The sequence below is a fragment of the Falco rusticolus genome, chromosome 2 (genome assembly GCF_015220075.1).
Source record: "Falco rusticolus isolate bFalRus1 chromosome 2, bFalRus1.pri, whole genome shotgun sequence".
Lineage (NCBI taxonomy): Eukaryota > Metazoa > Chordata > Aves > Falconiformes > Falconidae > Falco > Falco rusticolus.
Window position 1 is genome coordinate 77,607,445 of NC_051188.1, and position 23,596 is coordinate 77,631,040.

At 39.1% G+C, this 23,596-nt stretch overlaps 1 protein-coding gene across 2 annotated transcripts in view; it reads right to left on the reverse strand.

Moving 5' to 3' along the window:
• ERG (ETS transcription factor ERG) overlaps positions 1-18,064 on the reverse strand; it is a 64,812-nt gene extending 46,748 nt beyond the window's left edge. For both annotated transcript variants that reach the window (XM_037377505.1, XM_037377504.1), the window contains exon 1: positions 17,938-18,064. In XM_037377505.1, the coding sequence (XP_037233402.1) occupies positions 17,938-17,955 (18 nt within the window). In that variant the 5' untranslated portion in view covers positions 17,956-18,064. The remainder of the gene's footprint in view (positions 1-17,937) is intronic.
• Between the last annotated feature and the right edge of the window lie 5,532 nt (positions 18,065-23,596).

A 23,596-nucleotide genomic window follows, 5' to 3' on the forward strand; every position in this document is an offset into this window, starting at 1 on the left:
AGGAGAAGCTGTTTTGATGCTGCCAAGGGACTTAAAAGGAAGGAGGAACTTTTAAAAGTCACAGAGAGGAAGAGTTGTGTAACTGTAAATATGCAACAGGCAAGTTGCCAACTATTTCAAAGGATTTGAGGTTTCAAAATCATCGAGAAGGCTAACTGATTTGCACTCTGGGTTTTGAGCTTCCAGGAACACCTTTATATGTCTGAGAGCCAGAAACTACCATATCTTTTTATAGACTACTCAAGTCATACTTGGTCATAATTTCAAGTTGAATCAGTACAGAATGTAAACAAACGCCATTTATGTTTCTTTGCAATTTAATCAAATGAAAGCATGGACTAAGTAAAGCAAAATGATGCATGTTGTTCTGTAAGAAGGGAAAACCAGATGATCATGTTGATTTAGTTCCTGGCTGACCTAAGCAATCTCCAGTTTCCAGTTTTCAGTAAACCAAGAAAACCCATACACTAAAGTCCTATAGGTATAATGCCTACCACTCATTGAGACATGTGATAAAAGTCAATGAAAAATGTCATCATGCCATTTTAAAATACAGTTTCTGGCTTGTAAGGATATAAGAGTAGAAAGAAGGAATAAAAGTGGAAAGAAGGAATAAAAGTAAATAAGGAACAAATTATTTCAGCCTTGCTGTCCATGACAATTATGCAAGTAAGAAAGAAACATCTGTAGATTCAACACAACAACTGGAATGCTTTTCCCCAAATCAAGAATCTGACCAGCTTTAAAATCTTTGGGTAGAGAAATACTGCTTTTGCAGTGAAAAAATGTAGTTAATTTCTTTTTTCTGTTGATAGAAGATGCAAAATCACAGACTTTTCAGTCACTTTCAATTAAAACCCACAGTCCAAAACACGATATCATGTGTCAGCAAGACCTGGTATTACCATGAAAGCTGTACTCTACAGAGAAGATACAGGGCAACAGTTCATGTCATGATGTGATGTCTTCCTACTGTGAACTTTTAAACTGGCATACTACTTTTAAATGGACCTTTTAAATGCCTCAATGGTATTTACTGACCATGAATGCTAATAATTGTAAGTGCTACATGCAAGAAAGAAATGGACTCATGCTATTTTGGGCACAACACTAAGGCAAAGCAGTAGATAGACCTTGTAATAAAGTGCTTGCAGCTAACGTAGAAAGGACGCAAGTTGAGGGAAATTGTACAAAGCACAAGTTACGTGCATAGTGTGACCAGTATGACTGTCACAGTTGTGCCACTGGTTATTTTTCAATTTGAATGAGCTATACAGAAGATAATAAAATATTATAGGCTACTATGCATGGCAGGCAAGAAGTGGAGTGGAGGTGAAGAGAAGACTGACAAGGAAGGAAAAGCAAAGAGCTATTCAGCACAGCCTGGAGCAAGCCCAGCTAAAACCACACAAACACCTCATCCCTGTCCAGTCTCCTTCTGCAGCTGCTTTCTCTGGCTCTGCTCTAGCAGATCTCCCTCTCTGTGTCAACATCATGGTGGCAAAGGGGAAAGTGAAGGTATTTCTCCATTTTTACATGTCCTTTGACTGCCCAGGACCATCCCTGGACCTCACAGTGGGGAGAACGTTCAAGAGCAAATGCAATGTGGAATACTGATGGTGACCTCCTGCACTCCCCCCGTCCCCCATCAGCTCCGAATCTTCCCTGCTATAAATACCTGTGCAGGGTGGAAGGGAATATCCCTGCAGGTTCCTGCTGGGGTACATTCCCTAATGCAGTATGTCCCACCAAAGGGAAGATGGCTCTCACCCCTTGTGTGCAGAATCCTCCTGCCCTACTGCAATGATGGGGCTTGGCAGGACCTGCCAACAACTGAGGTAAGCCAAAGGCAACAATTAGTCACTAAGCGCACTTGACAAGAGAGCAGGAAGGTGGGCTTTTTATGTTTTATTTTCCTCCTGAGGGCTTGGCAGACTGAGGGTTGCAATTTGACCAAGGGAAGTCTTACAGTTTTTGTAATATATCATTCAATTCACCTGGAACACATCCAGTTAATGAGGCTTTTGTAGTTGTGGGTGTTCAAAACATTTGCACGCCAAGCAAATAATTACAATGCATGCATACATATAGGTGCCCAGCCTCAGGTATCCATGTTTGAACTAGGCATCTGTTCAAAGCATGAATTTCTCAAGACTGTAATTCTTCATCCAGTCAAATACAAACTGATTCCTGGGTTTTCAAACACTAATTTTACCAAAACAAAATTATTGTTCAATGTGAAATAATTTTGCTCCATCAGAGTTAAGAGAAACACGTAATTGGTTTTACAAAGAGAATGATGACCCTTCTGAATGTCTTTTAAATATATAAAAGCTTTCTTATAAAATACTTCCAATAAGACTGAAATCTAAACCAGATCTTTAGAAACCAACTCTTTTGTAAGAATATGAAAAACAGATCTAAGGCTTCAGGAAGATTTTTGCTTCCTCATGTTGAATATTTCATCACTGACAAGGCATGTTTTAAAGCTGTTTATTACCCTCCAAAGCTTCAGAATTCAGTCACAACTGTGGAGGAAAAGTTTGCTAGAAGCATTTAAAATTCCTGCCACAACTTCTTGTATTCTAGTTTTTCTGCAGATAGGCTTTGTATGTCAAGTACATAAATTTTACATTTGTCACATCCACAAATAATTTGTTTTTAATCAGTTACTTGAAAATTCAACTCTTATTTATGCAGTTTTCAAAGTCCGGAGTTCCCGATTCTGTATTTCTAGTGAAATACCTGAGGCTATTTTTCAAACTCTTAGGAATCTTTTTAGGTGTCAGTGAAATCATCAATTCTTGCAATGAAAACTACACTGCTCATTTGAAAACTTGGTAGCTAAAAATTTTACATTCCACACTGATCTTTTATACGAGCACTTCTATTGACAAAAACAGAACTATTTGCAAATAAGAGCTAACAACCTTTAATTTATAGATGTTTCGCAGAGCACTAGAACAACTTCAGCATTAACTGAGCTTTGTGGCAGCCTATGAAATTTTAGCAGCTAAGTAGTATAACGTCCCATTTCATGCCAGATTAAAAGTGCAGAGAGCTTAGTAATGACACCAATTCTGTGGGAAATAGAAAAGCTCTGAAAATCACAATGAAATTGTCTCAGATGGGAAACTGAAAAAAAGCTGCTGTTTCTGAAAATACATAGTGATTTTTTCAAGTAACACTGAGGATCTGAAGATGTAACTGAAAAGCCTCCCTTCCAGCCTTCTGCCCAAGTCATTAGCCATCAGATCATGCACGTACAAAACTTGCTGTGATTCATCAATGCTACAGAACTCTGTTCCCACTGGGCTTACAACATGGGAATTGAAAATGGCAAAACGTCCTGTACTTAGCAAGCAACAACAGGAGTAATTAGCAGGCTAATGATTATAGAAATAGGAAGGTTTGGGACTTTTTCCCTTTAATTTCATTATTCAGAGAGAAAGATTCTTCCATATGAGCAAGCTACTCTTATGAGCATTTCAACAAGACCTTGAGAACGACTTCAACACAGTCAGGTGAACTGTGTTTCTGGTGGAAAGGGGTGTAAGATGTTTGTACCAAGATGCAGGACAACAGTGTGAAACCAGCTCTGTCCTTCAGAAACATGTTTAGAAGTTGAGGGCAACTGAGGATTACATAAAGCAGAGAAACTGCAATCATTCTGAATGAAAAAGAAAACATAGGAAGAGATGAAGTAGTCCTAAAGGAGATCAAAGGAATCTAGAAAAGGAAAGAATATGGATGTTTATAAAATTGGCTGCAGTCTGTGAGACTGGAAGATTCTGCTGGTGGCTGGAGCACTGGGAAAACATGGAGTACAACAAAGTCAACCAGAGAAACTGAGAAATTCAGGGGCAATGAAGGACTTGATGTGCTGAAGATACCCAGTGTGTTTACAATTTGTGCAACAGACTATCCATTGTTGTAAGACTTCAATATACGGAGACAAATGAAGTGGGGTTTTTTGGGAGCAGTGTACAAAACTAAGTTTAAAAAAATATTAATTTTTGTTCAGAGATGTGTTTTGACACATGATCAGCAAATCCACAGGCTCTAGGAAGCTTAGAAAGTGAATCAGAAAGGAATATTAACCGAGAAAGGAGAAAAAAAGATATTGAAGGTCAGGGAATTGAACACTTCTATTGCAAGCTTTACATTAAATTTCCGCTGTCGCATAAAAGACGATAGAATCAGCATTTGGTACTTAGCGGACACGTTGGGTAACAGACTGAAATAGAACAGATAGTTATTAACACATTCATACTATAGCAAATACAGAAGATACAGCTTAAAAAAACAGTGGCTGGTTGAATAATTTTTTCATGCCAGCTCTGTTGGGGCATTTTAGCAGTAGGACAAACTAGGGAATCACAGTGCAGTTTCTTCCTGAGCTAGCTGAGTTTACAAATAGTCTAACATGTTATACTTAGCATTTTGTTAAATGACCTGCTCACAAATGATACATGCGTTAAGGAGAATGCATTCACATGTGTGAACTGAGGAGTCCTCAGCGTGTATTATTCCCACAGGCTTCACATCTCCTAGAACAAAGGGATGCAACGCTCTGCCATTTGCTAAGTACAAGACAGGTAGGGAAGTGCTTGTCTTTGCCCTGACACAAGTAAGGGCCTGGAAAGTAAGGCTTTTCCTCATTGCAGAGGGCAGCCCATCTGGCAGTGGTGATATCCCAGAAGATGGCAGTGGCCTTTGCGCGGCACCTGCCAGGCTGTGGCTGACAAGTGCAATAGAGCTGTTTGCTTGAGCACAGCATTTAATAAAAGAAGGTCAGGGTCTTTGCAGAAAAAAAGGAGTCTTCTACAACTGTCCACGTTCTGTAAAAGCAAATGCAAATTTTTAGGTTGTACTGTGGGCTTTGGATTCTCTGTGCGTTTGCCTAACACACAGGAAAAATCAGGAATTTTTGGTGGTGTTTTGCACAGGACTTCTCTGCCTGGAAAGCTAGACTTTTTTTGGAAGTTTGGAACTCTGTTCTCCTTTGCTTAGCCATATTCTCATTTATTTACACAAGTCTGGTGATTGTAAATGCTCTCTGAAGTAGTGAAGATTACAGTTTATACTCACTGTCATGAAAATTCAGGGTATAATGACTTTGTTTTTCTTTTCTCCTGGTATCCTTTTGTACACTAAGCTCATAGTTTCAAGAACTCTACAACTTTGTCCTACTTAGGGTATTTCATGACCCAAAGTACTTCCTTGACAGATTTTGTTTTCCCACCTTTCACTTTGTTTTCTCCAGCACCGGCTGGCACTGATTATTATTGGTTCAGTTGCTTATATAGTAGTTTATAAAATATTTTGAAGCAAATTGCATTGCTCCTGCTTCTGCTCAGCATCTAGTCTTAGTGTCATTAACAAACTTAGAAGTTTCATTTTCAGCATCACCCCAATCCTATTTACCATATCTTAAGATTTTAAAACAATTAATTCTGATGAGTTATCAAACTTCCTTTTTAACAACAGTAGTTGCCAACTTTCATGATTTTACTGAATCTTAGGTTCCTTCGGACCTAAATTCTCGTCAGCTGAAAAGTTAAGACTGGTAGTTGTCATTTCAGCTAAAAAATTGTGAATTCTAAGGTTTAAAAAGCAGATAAGATGAACAGTAAAACATACTATCCCTTGAAATTCCATTATTTTTAAGCTCACATCATCCTCTTACAAATTCCAAATTCTGAATATTTTTTACCGACATAAACTATAACATCCTTTATTGTCACCTTGATTTCAGTATCACATCCCACTGCTCTCTACCTCCACCTCAAAATTTTCACATAAAACCTTTTGTAACATTTTAATTCATCTTCTAATTCAAAATTCTGAATTTCCCTGAGTCCTCCTCTTTTCACTAAGGAAAGGAACAAAAAAGCAGCTAGGAAAAAAAAAAGAAGGAAAACAGTGCTTTGGGGCTCATAGATACCCCACTTAACACTGACCTTTCTCAAGCAACCTACCAGCTCCCTTGATCCTCTCCAGTGTCATAAAATCTCTCAAGACCCCTAAATTGCAATATTGGGAAAGAAAATTCCTACTAAGATATACAGAGGTGCATTATCTTTACTTGTGATATTACAAACATTAGAGGTTTTCAGATTTTCAAAAATGAGCTGAAGCTTTTCTCAGTTTCTATACAAAAAATACACTTCTCCAATGGGTTAGACTGCCAGCTTTATTTTTTTACAGCTTCAGGAGTAAGACTTAATATTGGACATCTGACGGCAAGGATCCATCTGAATGCCAGCTTACAAACTAGAAACATAACCAAAAATGTGTTTGATTAATTTTTTTTTTAAATTAATTAAAAAGTCCACCCTAAAATTCCAGGTTACTGAGTGTTCACCTGCACGTGACACTTAGGCAAGGTACTTGTTTTGTGTGAGATCTACCTCTGCACATAGGATGAAGTCAAGACGTAAGTGGTACAAACATCACAAGCAGCCCCTTAAGAAGCAGGTTAAGCAACGTCCAGGCAGCGTGTGTAGCCATTCTGCAGGGTCTCTGCCCTGTGCAGAGTTCAGCCCTGTTATATGAAGTGTTTCAAGTTTTTAAGTCAGGCCTCAAAAACAGAGAGTACTTAAAAGCCACAGACTTTGGGTCTGCCTCCTGGCTTTTAAGCCTTTAAAGTAGATTCTTTAGTACTTGAAAGTCTTTTGTCAATGAAAACTGAAGACTTCAGTTGTTCATATAATTTAAGTAACTGCCCTTTAAGAAAAACACTAAATATCACAAGACTCCTGATAAAAATTGTGAGAGTTGGCAAGAATTTGATCTTCCATGAAGTCTCTCAGCTGAGACTGAGAGAGATTGAGGCCAAACAAAAACCACTATGAAAGAGGAAAACAGCACTATGAAGGCCCAGTTTCAGAAGAGAAACATACTTAGAATTTACTTAGTCTAGTCTGCGTTCTAAAAGGTTAAATTAGTATGTGATGAAGATGGGGGGGGGAGAAGTGAATCTGAAGACAGCTAATATTTAGGCTTTACTTCAAAGTATTTTTAGTATCTATTTCAACACACTTTTTAAAAAAGGTGCTATAGTTGCCAAATCTGCAATGCACTCGCCCACCAAGCAGTTTTTCAATTTGTAGTTCATTGCTATCCCATTTGGAATGTTTGGAGCTAAAGCTTCCCAACCTAAGTGACAGAACAAAAACTTTGCATGAGTAGCAATAGTTAATGACAATTTTTTGTTTGAAAGTATGTCATTGATACCCATGCGAATGAAAACCTCACACAACACCATCAAGCAAAAGGTCTGAAGAGTTTAAAAGGCAATAGTTACTAATTCTCAAAACAAAACCAGCCTCTGTTTCATATATTAAAGGTGGGAGGGGAAAATATAGAAGTTCTGAAAAACTGTATCTCTCTAGCATTTCAGCTGGTTTAAACTACTGGTTGGGGGAAGGTGCAAGAAAGAAGAATACAGCAAAGCTACTTTGCCCAAATTGATCTCCCATGTGATTGTCTTTCTTCAACTTTCAATTACATTATTTTACTAAAGACTTTTGATAGACAAAAAAGACCTAGCCACTTTTGGTTTTTCTTACTTTTTCTAGAAAGTATTGACAAGTAGAGTTTTTTTCACATCAATGAAAGCAGGTAAATGACATAATAGCACTTTCTAATGATAAGTGGTTCATCTTCAAAAATCCACCTGAAGCCTCACTAAGCAGAAAGTGGGAACTCTCAAGTTGATCAGCACCTTGGAAAATTAAGATCCTTATTCAGGGCTCTAAGCAGACATGTAACAACATAACCTTAGGGACCCTTTTTTCAAAATTTCAACCTGGTCCATTTAAAGACCTTCTACTAAAATTGCCTCCTCTGGCACAAAGCACCAATGATTTAGTTGGGTTTGTAAAGATTTACTATGCACTCTTCCTATCTTATTAGAACCAGTAATGGAATCCACTTACTTGAATTTCTAATGGAATCCACTTACTTGAATTTCTTTGGCTCTGAATGCATGCTGAAGAGCATGACATCCAGGGGTTACATTCCTGTCTACCTTTCAGGTTTATAACTGTAGTAAGTACATTTCTCTAAAACCTGTGGATTCTAATCAAAGGAAAATTTATTTTTAATCTCACCAATATAAAAAAAAAAAAACCAAGAATTCAGCAGTAAAGTTATTAGACTACTTTGATGATTGAAAAAAAAAGAAAATAAATTGTCAGAAGCTTTTAGATAGATGTTTTCTAACAAAAACTTTTTAAAGATAATTTGTTAATTTTTAAAAAAAGTTTATAAAATGTGAATTAAAATGGAACATTTTCAATAAAGACCTTCACTGAAACATTTTCAGGAGAATAACTTTTTCTTGACTAGTATTATTAATTATGCATAAAAATTTGTTCTTCTCACTATGTAGAAGCTCCATACATGGGAATGAGGATGACGACTTTGTTGTGCATCTATCAGACAAGGGCAATGATCTTTCTCTTTGTATCCTATTTCTGTATTTTCACTCCAAATCAGAAGAAACAATATGATTTTCTGATGTCTCCCTGGACGTAAGTCTCCTCACTACTTAACCTGCCTAATGCTGTACATGTGAAGACACCTCTGTCCTTACAGGTGTATAAATTGTGTTGGATTTGCCTTACTAGTTCAATAAAAAGCAGGTGGGGGGTGTCACCTCACCATTGCAGAGCCCAGCATGATGAGGCATTTTTGCACACTCTTAACCTAAAACATCAGTGGAACAGCTCAGAAGCTTTCAGTTCAGCACGCGTCTGTGTGGTCTGATGGATCACATCTACAATGACCACTCAATGAATACTATGCTTCTGCCTGTGACCCTCCACAGAGCTTGCTTTTTTGGCTAAGACAATGCAGCCTGATCCAAAGTTCACTGAAGTCAGTGAAGAGACTCAGCACTATCAACAGGATCACGCTGATCTGAAGCCAGGACAGGAAACTCTGAGGAAACATAAGAGCTACCCTGTTTGTTGCCTTGAATATTTGTTTCATGTTTCGGAATTTACTGACTAAAGCTGCATGGAAGAAACCTGGCATCCAGAGACTTTTGCCTAGCTGTGTTATTTTGGTTGTATCAGAACTCCTGAAATAAACCCAAAACTCCAGTAAGACTTTTGCGTTCATGCTGTAGCCTCCTTCAACTCAGTCCATCCAGCCATTCAGGATCAGCCTAGACTGGCAGATCTGCTGCAGTCTTGGTTAGCAAGGCAATATTATGCTAAGAATATGGTGTGATCAGTTCTCCTCTCACTTTACATTCTTCTTATACCTCTGTAGCCCACTGGACATAGTGGATCCAGTCCTGATTTACTCCAGCTTACAAAAAAGGGAAAATTCAACATGTGTACTGTAAAGCCCGAGACAAACCTCCCAACGTTTGGTTTTCTTCAGTGGTCACCATGGTACATTTCCTCCTGCTGAAGCAAGCGTTAACTGAAGTGACTATGTCCATCAACTAATTAACCAGACAGAAGCATCCTGGTTTCCACAGCTCACAAGTGGCTATTTTTTTGACTAAAATTTTCATCAAAAATACACCTTTGGAACTAAAAATATACCATATTTAGAAGAAAATGGACATGAAAAACAAGCCGATGGATGGTTCAGCTAGAGTCCGTGTTCATTAAGAGGGTTAATACAAATGTTCCTGATTGTTTCTGTTGTTTATGAATCTCGACCTTCAGAACAGCACTGAAATGTGCTGTCTCCTAAAGATGTTCCCTACCGATATGACACACACTTTGCATTGTTTCACTGCACACAAGCATTAATATCCCAGAGGTAACCCACCCTTCTTTTAACGGCTGGTGACAGGTCCAATGGCTGAGCAAAAATCAGTTGAAGGAAAGGGAAGTCTTGTCGGAAATGAGATTAATCTTGTAACGAGTGTTCAGCCCTGATAACCCATCTGTGCAGAGAACTGCTTTAACTGGAGAGCAATTAACCTTCACCTGACAAGCTCTGTCCAACCGTTATAAACAACATTAAAGGCACAGGATCCCCCTCTTTTTTCCCCCTTTACATAGACTAAACAATCAGATTCTGAATTCCATGAAAATGGTACATGTAATGGTGCCCTGATGACAAACTGCAGGAAAATTTTTTTAAAGGTAATGGCTGTATGGAAATAATGTGAAAAATGTCTCTGGCCACCACTTTAGTGAGTTGATCTGATTAGTAAAAAGCAACAATTTTGAGCACTTCCAAGGGAATACTTTATGCATGAGGGAAGCTGATGTGAATACGCCAAAGACTAACAATAATAAAAATGTATGCAAGTAAATAAGAGCTGACTAACTATGTCTGAGGAACACTGCTTTCAGGACAAAGCGTGTATTTCCCCAGCACCCCTGTGAACCTAAATCCAACGAGCAACATTCTAGTGCTACTTCACCTATGGCCTTGTGGAAACTACTTGTCAAAACCAACTTTAACTTGCAGAACCCCACGGGACTGGCCCTCCTGTCTGACAGCTGGTGCTCCAAGTGATATGTTCACCAAGGTCTCTAAAGGGTCTGTAAATCCAACCTCAGATTCCCAGCCTGTTAAACCACAACATGAACCTAAACAACTGCCTTTCCCACCGTAGTCTGAGAAGATAACTGAACCTGGGTCTATTCTTCAAGATGAAAAGGTGTGATATATGTGAAGCCACAATAGCAAGGGACTACTCAACTCTATGGGCAAAGGCCAAGATACCAATCTCAGTTACAGCGGCAGAAACCTGGAACGACTCCAGGGCAATCGCTGGCAAAACAACACACAAAATTTGGGCTGAGCTCCTGAATAACTTCAGTGAAAGCCTGGCCCCAGTCAAGCCATTGACTTTTGACTCCATTTTGGCCAATTTCACTTTAGGTTTTGTAAAAACTCAGTCAACTCATGTGCCCTGAAGATATGATTAGCAATGGAAGTTTTCTGTCTTTGTTTACTTTTCTTTTGCTCTAGGTTTCTCTTTTTCTTAGCAGAAATTCAAACATACAGATTAATCATATTTTCATTTCTCTGTACAGTGAGGCAAAACTTCCATTTTAGTCATTTTGTTTGAATATATATATATCATTGTGGATTGCAAGGGGTGGCCGTACTCTTTAATATATCCAGAACATGCTCTGAACTATTTGTTGAAGAAGTCCACATCAAGGGCTAGAGAAACACATATTTTGTTTGGTGATGCATACAAATAAGGAAAGGATGCAGGCAACAAGGAGTTGGAGGGAGCTTGCTTGCTTTTCATCTGACAGAATGACAATGTATTTTGAAGCATCCAGATATGCAGTATTGTAAAATGCAGGGGCATTTTTCCTACCATTGCAGAGAAAACCCCTGATATTTCATAGTCCAACATAACAACATTGGTCTTAAATTTTTAGACAAACAGATGTATCATACTGTAGCTTAAATGTTTAAATAGTAACAGGTAGAACAGTACCTTTACATGAAACAAGAAGGGCTTAGATCTTTTCAGTGAATTAGATATTAACAGATAGGAAGTTCCTATTGAAAGCATTTCCTGTATTGGTAGTCCCTGATTTTGGCGACTTATCTGGGTAGGAAATGAACACAGGAAGTATCTGTCTACAGACTCTTTATCATCAAGGTAATTGCTGTGGTAGCATTTTACTGTTTATTGCGGTAATAAACATATCATCTAAAAAAAGATGTTTTTAAACTCTAAAGAACAAGGTTTAAAAAAAAACCTTACAGGCTAGCATTGCAGTTACACAAAATCTTCCATGTAGAATTAATATACTGCTATTTGTTCCTCTCAGCAGAACTGTAATTAGGGATTTGTCAAACAAAACAATTCTAGTCTCCCGTGGCTTTTTCCCCAGTTACAACACTGTTTCTCTGTATCTCCCTCTCTCATCTATCTCAAGTCAGGTAGGTAATTTTAAATAGTTCTGCTACTTCCCGTAAATAGTGAACCACCCCTTCCTGCAGATATTTGCATATACCCAGTCCTTAAAATTTGTTGTATTTCCTTCCCATCCATCAGGCACTGCTTAACCTGGCAACACACACATTTAACTAAGCAAGTCACATCTTTTCCTAGTGTGAAAAGGTTACGCCAGCCTAGTGACACCATTTCCCACTCATCATTTGAGATACACACTCCAAATAAACACAAATTGCAAGCGAAAGGAGATAGGATTATATGCATTCCTTCCACTCATTAATTTCCAAAATCCACCATTCCAAAAGAACTATTTGCCTGGTTTGCTCTATGTGGGTGATTGTTTGGTCTGTCCTTCAGCCTAGCCTTAAAAAACTTCTATTACTCATGATACTTTTTAACTTTTTAATTTCAATGAAATTTTTATGACAATTGTCCTTTTATTCTTTTTACTTTGAAACAAATTTGATTCATGACATGATAATTACCAGAAGTGGTAATCACTGGTTTTTACACAGTAGTTATTAAAAACCATTACTAATATTGCTTGTTTATTACCCACTAATATCCCTTTCCTGAAAGCAATGTCTATGATTTCTAACAGGATGACTATGTGCATAGTACAAATCAGCAACCCAGTGCCTAAGGACGCATGCCAAGGATAGCTAGCTTCCTTGTGATACAGGTTTGCAACTTGAATCTTGCCAGATTTCCTGAAAATTCTCCCTCTGTTCACTGTGACAAGTTGTTTACAGGATAATACAGTCCTTCTTTTAAGGGGAGCAGGGGGAGGGAATAAATTGAGGAACACAGCACTATCCAACCTCAGGCAGGCTGGGTTACAACATTTAAAATAACCCCTTAAAACATAAAGACATATCCATCCTTTAAGGAAAGGATTCATGACTTTTTCATATAAGCACTTCGTAATTTCTCTATCATTGTTGATGTTTTGAACACAGTCAATATTTCTTCTATAATACACATATATTAAGGACAGCAAGATGACCAGAACACATGCGATTTTTTCTGACCATGGGCTTTTCATTACTGACAATGTGAAAAGTTGCTAGTATTTCCCTACTGTATCATTATCTATCAAAATAAATTAATTTTAATAGTTAATGATGAATTTGATAGAAACCACATTGTATTCAATGAAAAGAATTTTGTTAATTTGACAAGGTTTGGCACTGTACATGGTATTTTCTACTGTATCACCTTTACTTTATTAAAATTGATAATACAAATGATAGAAACCAGATTTTTCTTTTACTTTTCTCCACTTTGCTGATTTTCAAAATAATTCTGTTGGCTTAACCTAGAAACTTGCATTATGAGGCCTGCTGATTTTTGAGCGGACAGCATTATATATATTTTACTGGATTATAAACCACCATTTGGAAAAAAAGTATCTTCTTTTGGCATTGACATTTGTCAAAACTGCATCTCTATTTATCTTTCAGCAAGTCATTCTCCAATAGCACTTGATTCTTTTAATATTATTTCTGAAGGACCTTTTGTATATCATGGAACTTGCTGAAAAACAATTTGTTAAGAGATAATATAGTTCTTGTTAAGAAAAAACAAACAAACAAACAAACAGAGACGGTCAAACATAACAAATTTTTCAGCTGTTGTTCCTTGCCTGGGGACTTAATTCTAGAAAGCAAAATCCTTATATTTTACTTCATTTTGACATGTGTAGCCGCAAACCAGATAGAGTTAAATGACTGCTGCTTAAAAGCAAAAGAAAACAATGCAAAAATCCCCAAAATGTCTTCTTCTGTTCTTTTATGACTATTTTTTCCTTGAAATTGTACATTTGTATTCGAGCCACAAATACTATTTATCCAGAAATAATTATAAGTCTGATTCTACTGCCTTTATTGGATCCAAATCTTCATGAAATTGGTGGAAACTTTAAATTAAGGAGTGCAAGATTAGGCTAAGTGGTTTAAGGCACTCTTACTGTTCTTGCTTCTGATTCACCAAAGCACTCAGGTGTGTGCTTAGCTTTAAGAGGGCTGTGTCATATCACCAAAGCAAATTGAAGTATTTACAGGCTTAAAGTTAAATATACCATTGGATCATTTCCTAATTGAGATGAGAACAAAAAGAGAATAATCTTTATAATTTTTTTAATGTAAGGAGCAGAAGTACAAATTACTATATTATTTCTGTTGGATTCAGTGCAGATGCAGTCCTCTAAACAAAGACTTAAACATTTCCATATGCCACGAACAGGGTGCGTTTTTTTAACTATTTCCATCCTTCCTTGCCTTTAGAAGTATTTGAGTGAGTACTTAGATTTTCTAAGAGAAAGTGAGCGAAAAGTAATACTACAGAGAGAAGCACAGACTAAGATTCCTCACCAAAAAAAAAAAAAATCTTTTCACTATGTACTGCTTTAATCAGTATAGTCATACTCTTTTAAGCCTTAGAAACCACAAAGATTCTCTTGTCCTTTATCAAATGCATAGACTTTTTCTCGCAGAAATTGTAGCTTCCATGTGAACGCTGCATTAGAAATCAATAGTAAAAAGTGAACGTGTGCATATTTAGAAGTAAATTAGAGTAAGAAACATTTGCAGTGTAATCAGTCAAGATAACTTACTGAAGAGCTTTTCTAAGAATAAGTATAATTGCATTTGCAGGTAGGTAGAGAAATATAACAAGGCTTGCTATATGGCAAGGACGTAGAATTCTGGTTGTATTTTTCTATTTAGGGTTCTTTCCTTTACTATCAGATAATAGCAAAAAAACAAAATGACCTTCAGGGTAAGTATTTTTACTTCATCTCAAGGTAACAGTTGAGTAATTTTTGTTCCATTCTATTAAAAAAAAAAAAAAAAAAAACCCAAAAAAAAACCAAACCCCAAAAAAACACCAAAAAAAACCCAAACCACCAAAAAAGACAGATCTAATTCAGAAGCCTTTGATATTTTCTAAAATTGTATTTACAGTAACTAGTGGGATGCTTATAATTAGCAGTGCTGTATTGGTTTGATAGTCTTCAGCTTCAGTGCTCTGCACTGTTGAGCTACTGCACATAGCTGTCAGATACTACTTGTGCCAGAAGGAAACGTATCTTCTATCAGTGCTGAAATCCTGACTGCTAGGAGACCTTCTCCACTTGAAAGAAACATTTTATCCTTGAAATGCCAAAAAAACTTCACAGTGAGGTTAGCTTCATGTGCACCAAGTATAGGGAAGCAAATGCATTAGAAATATCAGCCCTCTGACTGTATACCGAAACCAAAGTCCTGGCTGTGGAGGTGCACACGTTCTGCCACTGCTATCCGCAGTTTTCTTACTCCACCCTCTATGGGAGCGTGTCCTGCTCCCGGTCAGAAGAAGAGGTCCTCAGCCAGAGTGAGGGCAGCTGCTCTTACAGGATAAAGGTCAGAATTAAAATAAGCCATCCATGTCACAGCCCAGGAAAAAGGCACTGCTGTGTCCTCCTACTTAGGAGAAACACCTTCCACCACGCTGCTTTTCCCATCATGGGTGAGAAGGTGAAAAGGGCAGCAGGAGGAGGGCAGAGGATGATAAGAGACATGTCATTTGGTAAAGCCACACTCATGATGTCAAACCCAGTGCCAGAAAACTTACACAAATGCTTAACTTCATAGATACCAATCAGCCTCAGTTAAGACAGCCTGATTTCTCCTGAGTCCTGAGTGTCCCATGGGTCTGTTTACACATTTGTGACAGGAAAAGAATGAATCAGACAGTCTACCGGAAGGCCACCTTTGCAAGCGTGTACCTTTAGAGCAATTTCTACTCAGTTATAAGCAAATGCATAGCTATCTGCAACCCAATTTTGGCATTTAATAACTCTAAAGCTTCCCTAAAGACAGTTAATTCTTGATACAAAGATCCCACATAAAGCTCTCCACCTCCCTTGCCCACAGCCTCTTGTCACCTGCGCTGGGAGAGCTTGGCTACCCATTGTCAGTGGACAACACAGGCCATTATGTTGAAATTGCAAAGAAATATTTGCTAAACCTAACTTTAGCAAAAGCAAAAACACCCATTTGGCCTTCAAATGGGATATCTTTAGTTCAGAAACCTCCCAGTTAAATGACTTCTTTATGTACTCAATATAGAAGAAGAACTGAATCTCTTTGGACTGGTTTAGCTTCATGTCAGAGTACATTTTCTGCAGCTGGACTACAAAGCACCTGTCATTCCTCTCCAGACATTTTACATTTTGCACTTGAATAAATAAAATCCTTGCTTCAGCTTTCCAAGCACCCTGGGCACCAAAATCCTCAGTGTTTTGGGGTGCCTATTTCTCCCTGCAGGTTTCACACTCCCAGATGAGGAGAAAAAAATGTACATTTTTCCACTCAGGAGGCTTTGCCGACCGCAGTGTATAACGACCAGGCTGTATAATACACAACTGCACCCAGTTTCTTCTCACCTCTTTAAGTGTATGGTGGAGGTAAAATAACAAAGAGATATTTTTTACAATAATTTACCCTATTATAATTCAGCCAATACAAAACATCAAAAAATAAATAAAAAGAGCTCCTCAAAATGCATACAATATCTAATCTCATTGTACCATCATTTTTGAAAAGAATTTCCCATCGACATCAATAGTGCATTCTGATTAATAGACGCAAAACTCAGCATTACTATCTCAGCGTATAGCCCTTCTTTTAGCAATGCAACACTTGACTCCCTGAGCCTCCAGATTTTCATAGCAATTTTCATGTCATGTCTTGTGTCTCTGAAATGCGTGGCAAAACCAAAGGGAATTCAGCTGTTTCAGGAGCTACTTAGTATATAATAGATACTGGCCAGCAATGCAGAGGAGATTCAGATCTTTGTCTCTATAGATAGCCTCTTGAAAGCATCAGTGATCATAAAAAGAGAAAGTTCATTAGTCTTTTTAATCACATTGTCTTCAGGCAAGACTTTCAGATTTCAAAAACCACAACAAAAAAGCATCAAATAATCTTTAAAATAAAACATGTAAGCAGAAAATACCAAGAAATCGAACTGCAGCTCCACTTAGCTAATGGCCAGGCACCACTGATATTCTGTATCTCTTACTAAATCTCCAGCATAATTAGGAAAGTACAGAAATAGACAATACCACGAAGAAAACAAATACCTTGATCCCAAATCTGATAATAGAATACCGCAGAGTCCTCACTGTACATGCTCTTTTGCTCCATATGTAAAATTACTTTCGCTATCACAAAGCATTTATTTACAGTTATACTTCTGCAATTAATCACAGCTATTGCTATATCTGTAACTGCTATCTATTGCAACATACAGAGAAGCAAAAACTAGATACATAGACATATAGATTTATTCAACTAAGTGACACAACCTGAAAAACTCAGCAAAGCCATTCTTAAAAAAACCAAACATGCACCGAGATCAATTTATAAGCCAGTAAGGGAATTTTATTGTCCAAAAAATTAAAACAAAAAAGAACACACCCATGAGATCTCGCTGACACCATTAAAATAACATTCAGAAAGGTCCCGCGTGTAAGGATAAGAGTTTCTAGAAAAGCACATAATTAACACCTGCATCAGAGAGAAACAAGAGCTGGTGCCTCTCATTCCCACTTGCTAATATTTGTGTCCCCATCAACAAGAGAAACATTTAAAAGGATCCAAAACGTTAGCGCTCTTAGGAACCCTTTTTTTCCTTCCAGTGCACACCCTCTCCCCTTATGGCAGTCCGCAAACACATCCAAGTTGTCAGAATGATACCTACAAGAAATTTCAGAAGCTCTCATAAAAGGGCTTCGCATATGCAATCCACAGCACTGAACAGTGAATTTAAAAAACCCAATTTTTTTTCCGAGTTTGAAGTTTTTAAGCCTTGCGGATGGTTGGAGTAGGAAAAAGGAAATTTACTAGGCAGTACAAAGGAAATCTTGTTGTCCTCTATTGTGGCAGTGGGGGTGTTGCCCAATTCTAACTTATCTAGGTTGATAAAGGAAACCAAAGAACACACCACTGAAAAAAATTCCAACAAAAAAGGTACCCCCTTCTTACCTTAATAGTGCTTGCCATAATGTGATCAAGATTATTGATTGCTAATAATTGCTAATAATAATTATTGCTTCGCTCTGACCAGAAAGAAGTTTTGATGAGGTTGTTTAGAGCGGATGAGATTGTGCTAACTCTGGGAAATGAAGTCAGCCAATGGCAGGAAGAGGTTTCTATTGGTCCTGGCCACCGCAGCTCGAAGAAACAGGATATTTGGGAGTGAAGAGATAAGAGTCCTAAAACAATGTTGTTTTTCTTGATGATATGTGACTAATTTTTGTTTTATTTTTTTTAATTTTTTTTAACAAAAAAGTCAATTGCCTGTGACTGCCTGGGCAGGTGTGATCTGATGTGCAGTAAGTGTGACATGCAACTTCGAGGCAGGATGCAGATGTCAGATGAAATGGGCCAAATTCGGCAATAGTTTCATGCAGTCTATTCACTGAGGAATTGCTGATTCAGGGCCAAAGCCAGATTTGGTGTAAGCGGGTGTATCTCCAAATATGTTAATGAAGCCTAGCCCCACTTACACCGCATCTATATTTGTCCGTTAACCTCATTCCTGGATTCTTGAGCTATTGACACTTTCTAGCCGATCTGACCTAGTGCATTTTTCGTAGAGAAGGAGCAAGTAGATTGGAGACAATAATTTCTTTTTGATGTCTCTTTCTTACTGAGGAAAGGAAGTCACGAAAAGACATACATTTCAAAAGCAAATGCCTGAATGCCATAAACAATCTTAAATTTTCCACACTCTTCCTGTACTTCACAGCTCTATCCAGGCATGAAAATGAGATGGTTTCACTGGCAATTCCTGTCCCAGTTGGAGTGTGATAGTAATTTTTTATGCAGTGTTATATTTTTATTTGTCCTTTTGAAGCACTTGGCAGTCACAGGCCACCCCAAAAGTACCAGCTGTGCAAACAAAACACCGTCCCTGTCCCAGACCCTTGCTTAGGAGTGCTGAACTAAAAAAACACAACACCTAAATGGATGGGAATAAGTAAGGTGAAGTGTTTCCACAGTACCAGCCAGTGTGAAAGTCCACATGTAAAGAAACACTCAGGATCCAGTGCTGGCACAACCCCCTTGCTCTTTTGAGTCTTACAACAGTTTATGCTTTTGCAAAAGACACAGTTCCTGGTGTAGAGATTCTGAGCTTTCAGCTAGAAGAGGAAAGCTTGAAAATAGGACCCTCAAAAATTGAAGGAAAAATTAAAAGAAGTCAGAATGTATAACTTTTTTAATAACCGTGTAATTTTTAAAAACTGGTTCTACTATAACCACTTTACAATTTCTCAGTGCTTCCTATGACAACAGCAAACCATGGACACATTGCTAGAAAGCACTGCAGCACTGGGTAGACAATTCCTGCTGTAGTAAGTCCTGCCCTCTGACAAGGGACTCTGGTATGATAAAAAGAACAAGAACTAGTGATGGCTTGTCATAGCATTATTCAGTGGAAGCAGATGACCTCACTCTCTCCCAATGCCTTCCTCTCCTGCTCCTTAGGAGAAGAAAAGGAAATTGGAGCGTTTTTCTGTGACTGGTGACGACTGCTGGCATTCGGCATGCATTTTTTCCAAGTGGTACACAATGACGGCGCTAAGTCCCAGTTTATTCTTCCCTCCTATCCAGACCTGAAGAAGATGAAACATGGCCATGCACTTTTCCAGAGACACACCCGGAGGACATGAAACACTGCCTGCTTGGCCCTGGGGCTTTCATCCTGCAGGCACTGCTCCATCTCACCTGAGGCAGGGCAAGAGGAAAGGCTTTTCCACCTGCCACTGCTCATGGCAATGGCTCTGCCACGCACTAGGTCCCAGGAAATCCTCATTTCCAGGTGCCCCGTGGGGACTGCAGAGCTAGAAATCCTTGGACACAACAGAGTGACACAGGACCAGTGCGACTGGGATCTGGCAGAGCTGCCCCAAGGAAGACCCTGTTTCAAGTCTGCTGTGTGTCACCCAGCTGAGCCTGTGCCCAGTTCATCTCCAGCTGCCTCACAAGCCCCGTCAGCCTGCCAGCCAGCCTCCAGCTGACTCCAGATCCCAGTGAAGAGACTGGGAAGGGGAGAGCTGACACACTGCTTTTCCTCCCTGCTCTGGACCCTGAGGTGCCACAGGATCAACTCCCCATACAAGTTTGGCTTGATTTTATAGTTCCCTGTAAGGAGCTCTGGTTTCTTCCACTGTAACGATTACTTCTGGTCACTTCAGAGCAAGCCAGAGACAGCACTGCCATGCAATAGTTTAGATGATTCTCCATTAGTTGGTTCATACAGAAATCTGGTCTTGCACTGCTGAATGTCTTCTTGCAGCCTACATTTGCCAAATTACTCTGCTTCTGCAGAGTAGGTAACTTCTGGTAACTTTCCTGTTTTCATCACAAACATTATGAAAAGAAAGCAATTTACAGTAATTGTATTTCATGGGGATGTTGATTTCCTCCCTTTTCATCTCCAAACAATGAGCAAGACAGCCAAAAGATTGGAACCTTTTTCTTGACATTTCAAAGGGTTGTATAATGTTTCAGTTGGGTGACTTCCACTACAGCTAAGCCCATGATATTTTGATTTTTTTCTCAAATATATTGAGAGGCATGAAGTAACACTTCCAGCTCTCCAGTGGATGGGATCTAACAAATTAATTCACAAGATTTTACTAATGAACCTTCTCCAGCCTACCTCCATATAGACAAACCTCCTCTTGATTTATACAGGACTTTTGAAAGTATAAGGCAGGCAATATCAGACTCTGCTGAGCATTATTATTATTATTATTATTATTATTATTATTATTATTATTATTATTATTATTATTATTATTATTATTATTATTATTATTATTAAAGTTTTACAGAGCTCACAACCCAGCAAGGATTTTGTCATTTTAAACTGGCACACATTCTGTGCCAAAGAATTCAATGAAGTTTATTTGACTTTCAAACTAATAGCCACAGGCAGTTTTCTGAGTGCTTACATTTATGTTGATCCAATTGCAAGACAGAAACTGGGTATTGTAAGGAAAGGAAAATATCGGGTTATCAAATCACCATCATCCAATTGCAAAAGAAAAATAGTACCAACACTTTTACTATTTTTCTCTTTTCTGCATTTTGTTAAGGTTAAATAGAAAGAAAATTCATTTTTGTTATGTTAGGCAACTATGTGCTATTGTCTGAAATAATGATGTGTGAGTTTGAAAAAATGCAGCTTGATCAACAAACAGAATGAAAACACAAAAACTTATTAAAAATCCACACAGGTAACCTAACACTCCCTTCCCCATTAATTTTTCTGTCAAGCTTGGCACCCTAGTTTGTCTGGGTCCTTTCTGTTAGAATCTTCTTTCACATTCAAGCCTGCATCTAGAAACCACAGAGCAACAAAACATCACCGCACCTGTTAACATTACACATGTACTTAAGTTTCTTGATCAAAACAGGGGTTTTGCACATGCTTTGGAATTACAACTGTGCTTAAGTTATTTCCTGAATACAGGCAGGCTTAAACACTGCTTTAAGTTCCTTCTATGTTTAGGACTAAAGAGCTCCCTCTTTAGAGAAGCACTTTCGAAACTGGAGATGAAGGATCCTGCCTATGCTGATCGTAAGCTTGCTTAAAGCAACAGGGCCCTGTACAGACCTAAAGATTTGGTCCAACCATGCAAAAGAAGTGATTAGCCTAGGTTGTAAACAAAGATGAATTTCCAAAGAAAAAAGTTGGTTTGCTTGTTGCATCCTTTCTAGGATGTACTAGAAATATGTTCAATATGCAGGTACTCACCTAAACACATGTAAAATATTTCCAAAAAGACCATTTCTCATGCTATTTGGAATGCCACTAATTCTAAAAACCTATCTTGTCCTGAGATATTTTTTTTTCATATCATATCCACTAGAGCGTTAGGGTGTATGAAATATATTGCAATATTCCCTATGTAAACAGATATGCAATCCGTCTTGCTGTCTGGGAGGTAAACCAAGAACATTGCTCTCAGCCTTGGCCAATCGACAGGCTACAGGCGCAGGCTGCTATCCTCACTGGTTCCACTATGTCTTTACTTTCACAACACTTGTTTAGCAGTCTGCCCGGATAGCTTCTTTCCTTTTTACTATCAATATGTTGTTAGTACTGCTAATAATGTGGCCTTCATCCCTTTAACTGTACAGATTTCTTTACATTATAAATAACTTGGGATAAATAACTGGGCGAGCTGGAGACCTGTATACCTTGTGTGTTATGCTTAGTATGAGTACATACAGCATCTGCAGATGTGGGTATTAAAAGAAACTAAGAGAATATAGAAAAGAAAAGAAGAAATAAGCACTGTTCCTCTCACCAAAATGACGGGTAAAAAGAAGGTTCTTCTCTATGTAGAACCATGCTACAAATCAAAAAAACTTGAGCAGAATAAAAGACTTTGCATTGCAGGTTTTGGAAGCAGATTTTAAGAAAATCAGGCAAATTAATGCTACTTCATGGCACGGTAAGATACATCTGCAAAGGTCTTAATTGTCTCTAAATCATGTAGTATTTTGCTTAAATGTAGCTCCAAACACCAGTTTGGCCATACTCAGCTCAGCGTATGAGGGCCAAATACACTCTTAGAAAGCTGTCAACAAGCCCTTCAGCAGGACTTCCTCCCTTTAATTCACAACTTTCAGCTGGCTCTGAAGAAAATGTCAATAAATCTGTTCCCAGAGGGGGAAACGTTCCCCTCACCACAAGGAAAGCTCTCACATGTAGGCTTGCTTTCAGCAGGGGAACAAACTGGTGCTCGGGAGAAGAAAGGAGTTCACAACCTGCCCTGAGGGGCTGCGGGGCCAGCCAGCAGCTCCAGCGCTGCTCTCTGGGATGATGGACTCTCCTCCCCTGCTGTCCCCAGGACTCTTGGGCCTTGGGAGCTGCTGAAGGGACCTCTTCTTTCCACCCCTGAGTGGGTTTGGTGCAGCACTAGGTCTGAGGGCACAGGACAAACTCCATCCTGGGAAAAATGGGGTCCATTTCTGCGGTAGGCTCATGCCCATGGAATCATGGCTGGAAACATGGAGGTCTGCCCTGGGAGGAAGGCGCTACTCTGAGTGAAGTAGGGCATTTGCCTTCGCCAAACTCCAGTTACTATGCCAAAGCAAGCAGCCCACATAAAGCCGCCTAATTAATACCAATTACCTGGCCACTGGGGCAACACAGCATGCATCCCGTGAAAAGCACCCTTTCCCCCAGCACTGTTTCCAAGCTTTTCTGCTTCTCGCTCCCCTTACCACCAGGTCTTGCACCGCGGTGGAGGGAGGAGGACGGAGGACGTGTCCTGCCCCCGCCGAGGCTCCCCCGTCGGTGCGGCGCGGCGGCAGCGCGGCCCCGCCCGCCGCTAGAGGGCGCTGCTGTCGCTCTGCGGGAGCGCCGGGGCTCGCCGCCGGCTGCTTCTCCCGGCCCGCCCGAGGAACGGCTGCTTCTAAGGTCAGAAATCACTTCTTTTAATACAAGGAGTACTTGAACAGAAGCAGCTAAAAGAGGTTTCTTTCTGCTGTGGCTTTAACGTCTTCCCTCTCTCCCGCCGTTGCTTCCTTCCTTGCAATCACCCCGTGCACTGTCTTCAGCTCCTCCAGCCCATGCAGGCAGTTAGTCCTTTCACATCTTTTCCCCATCACGACCTTTCTT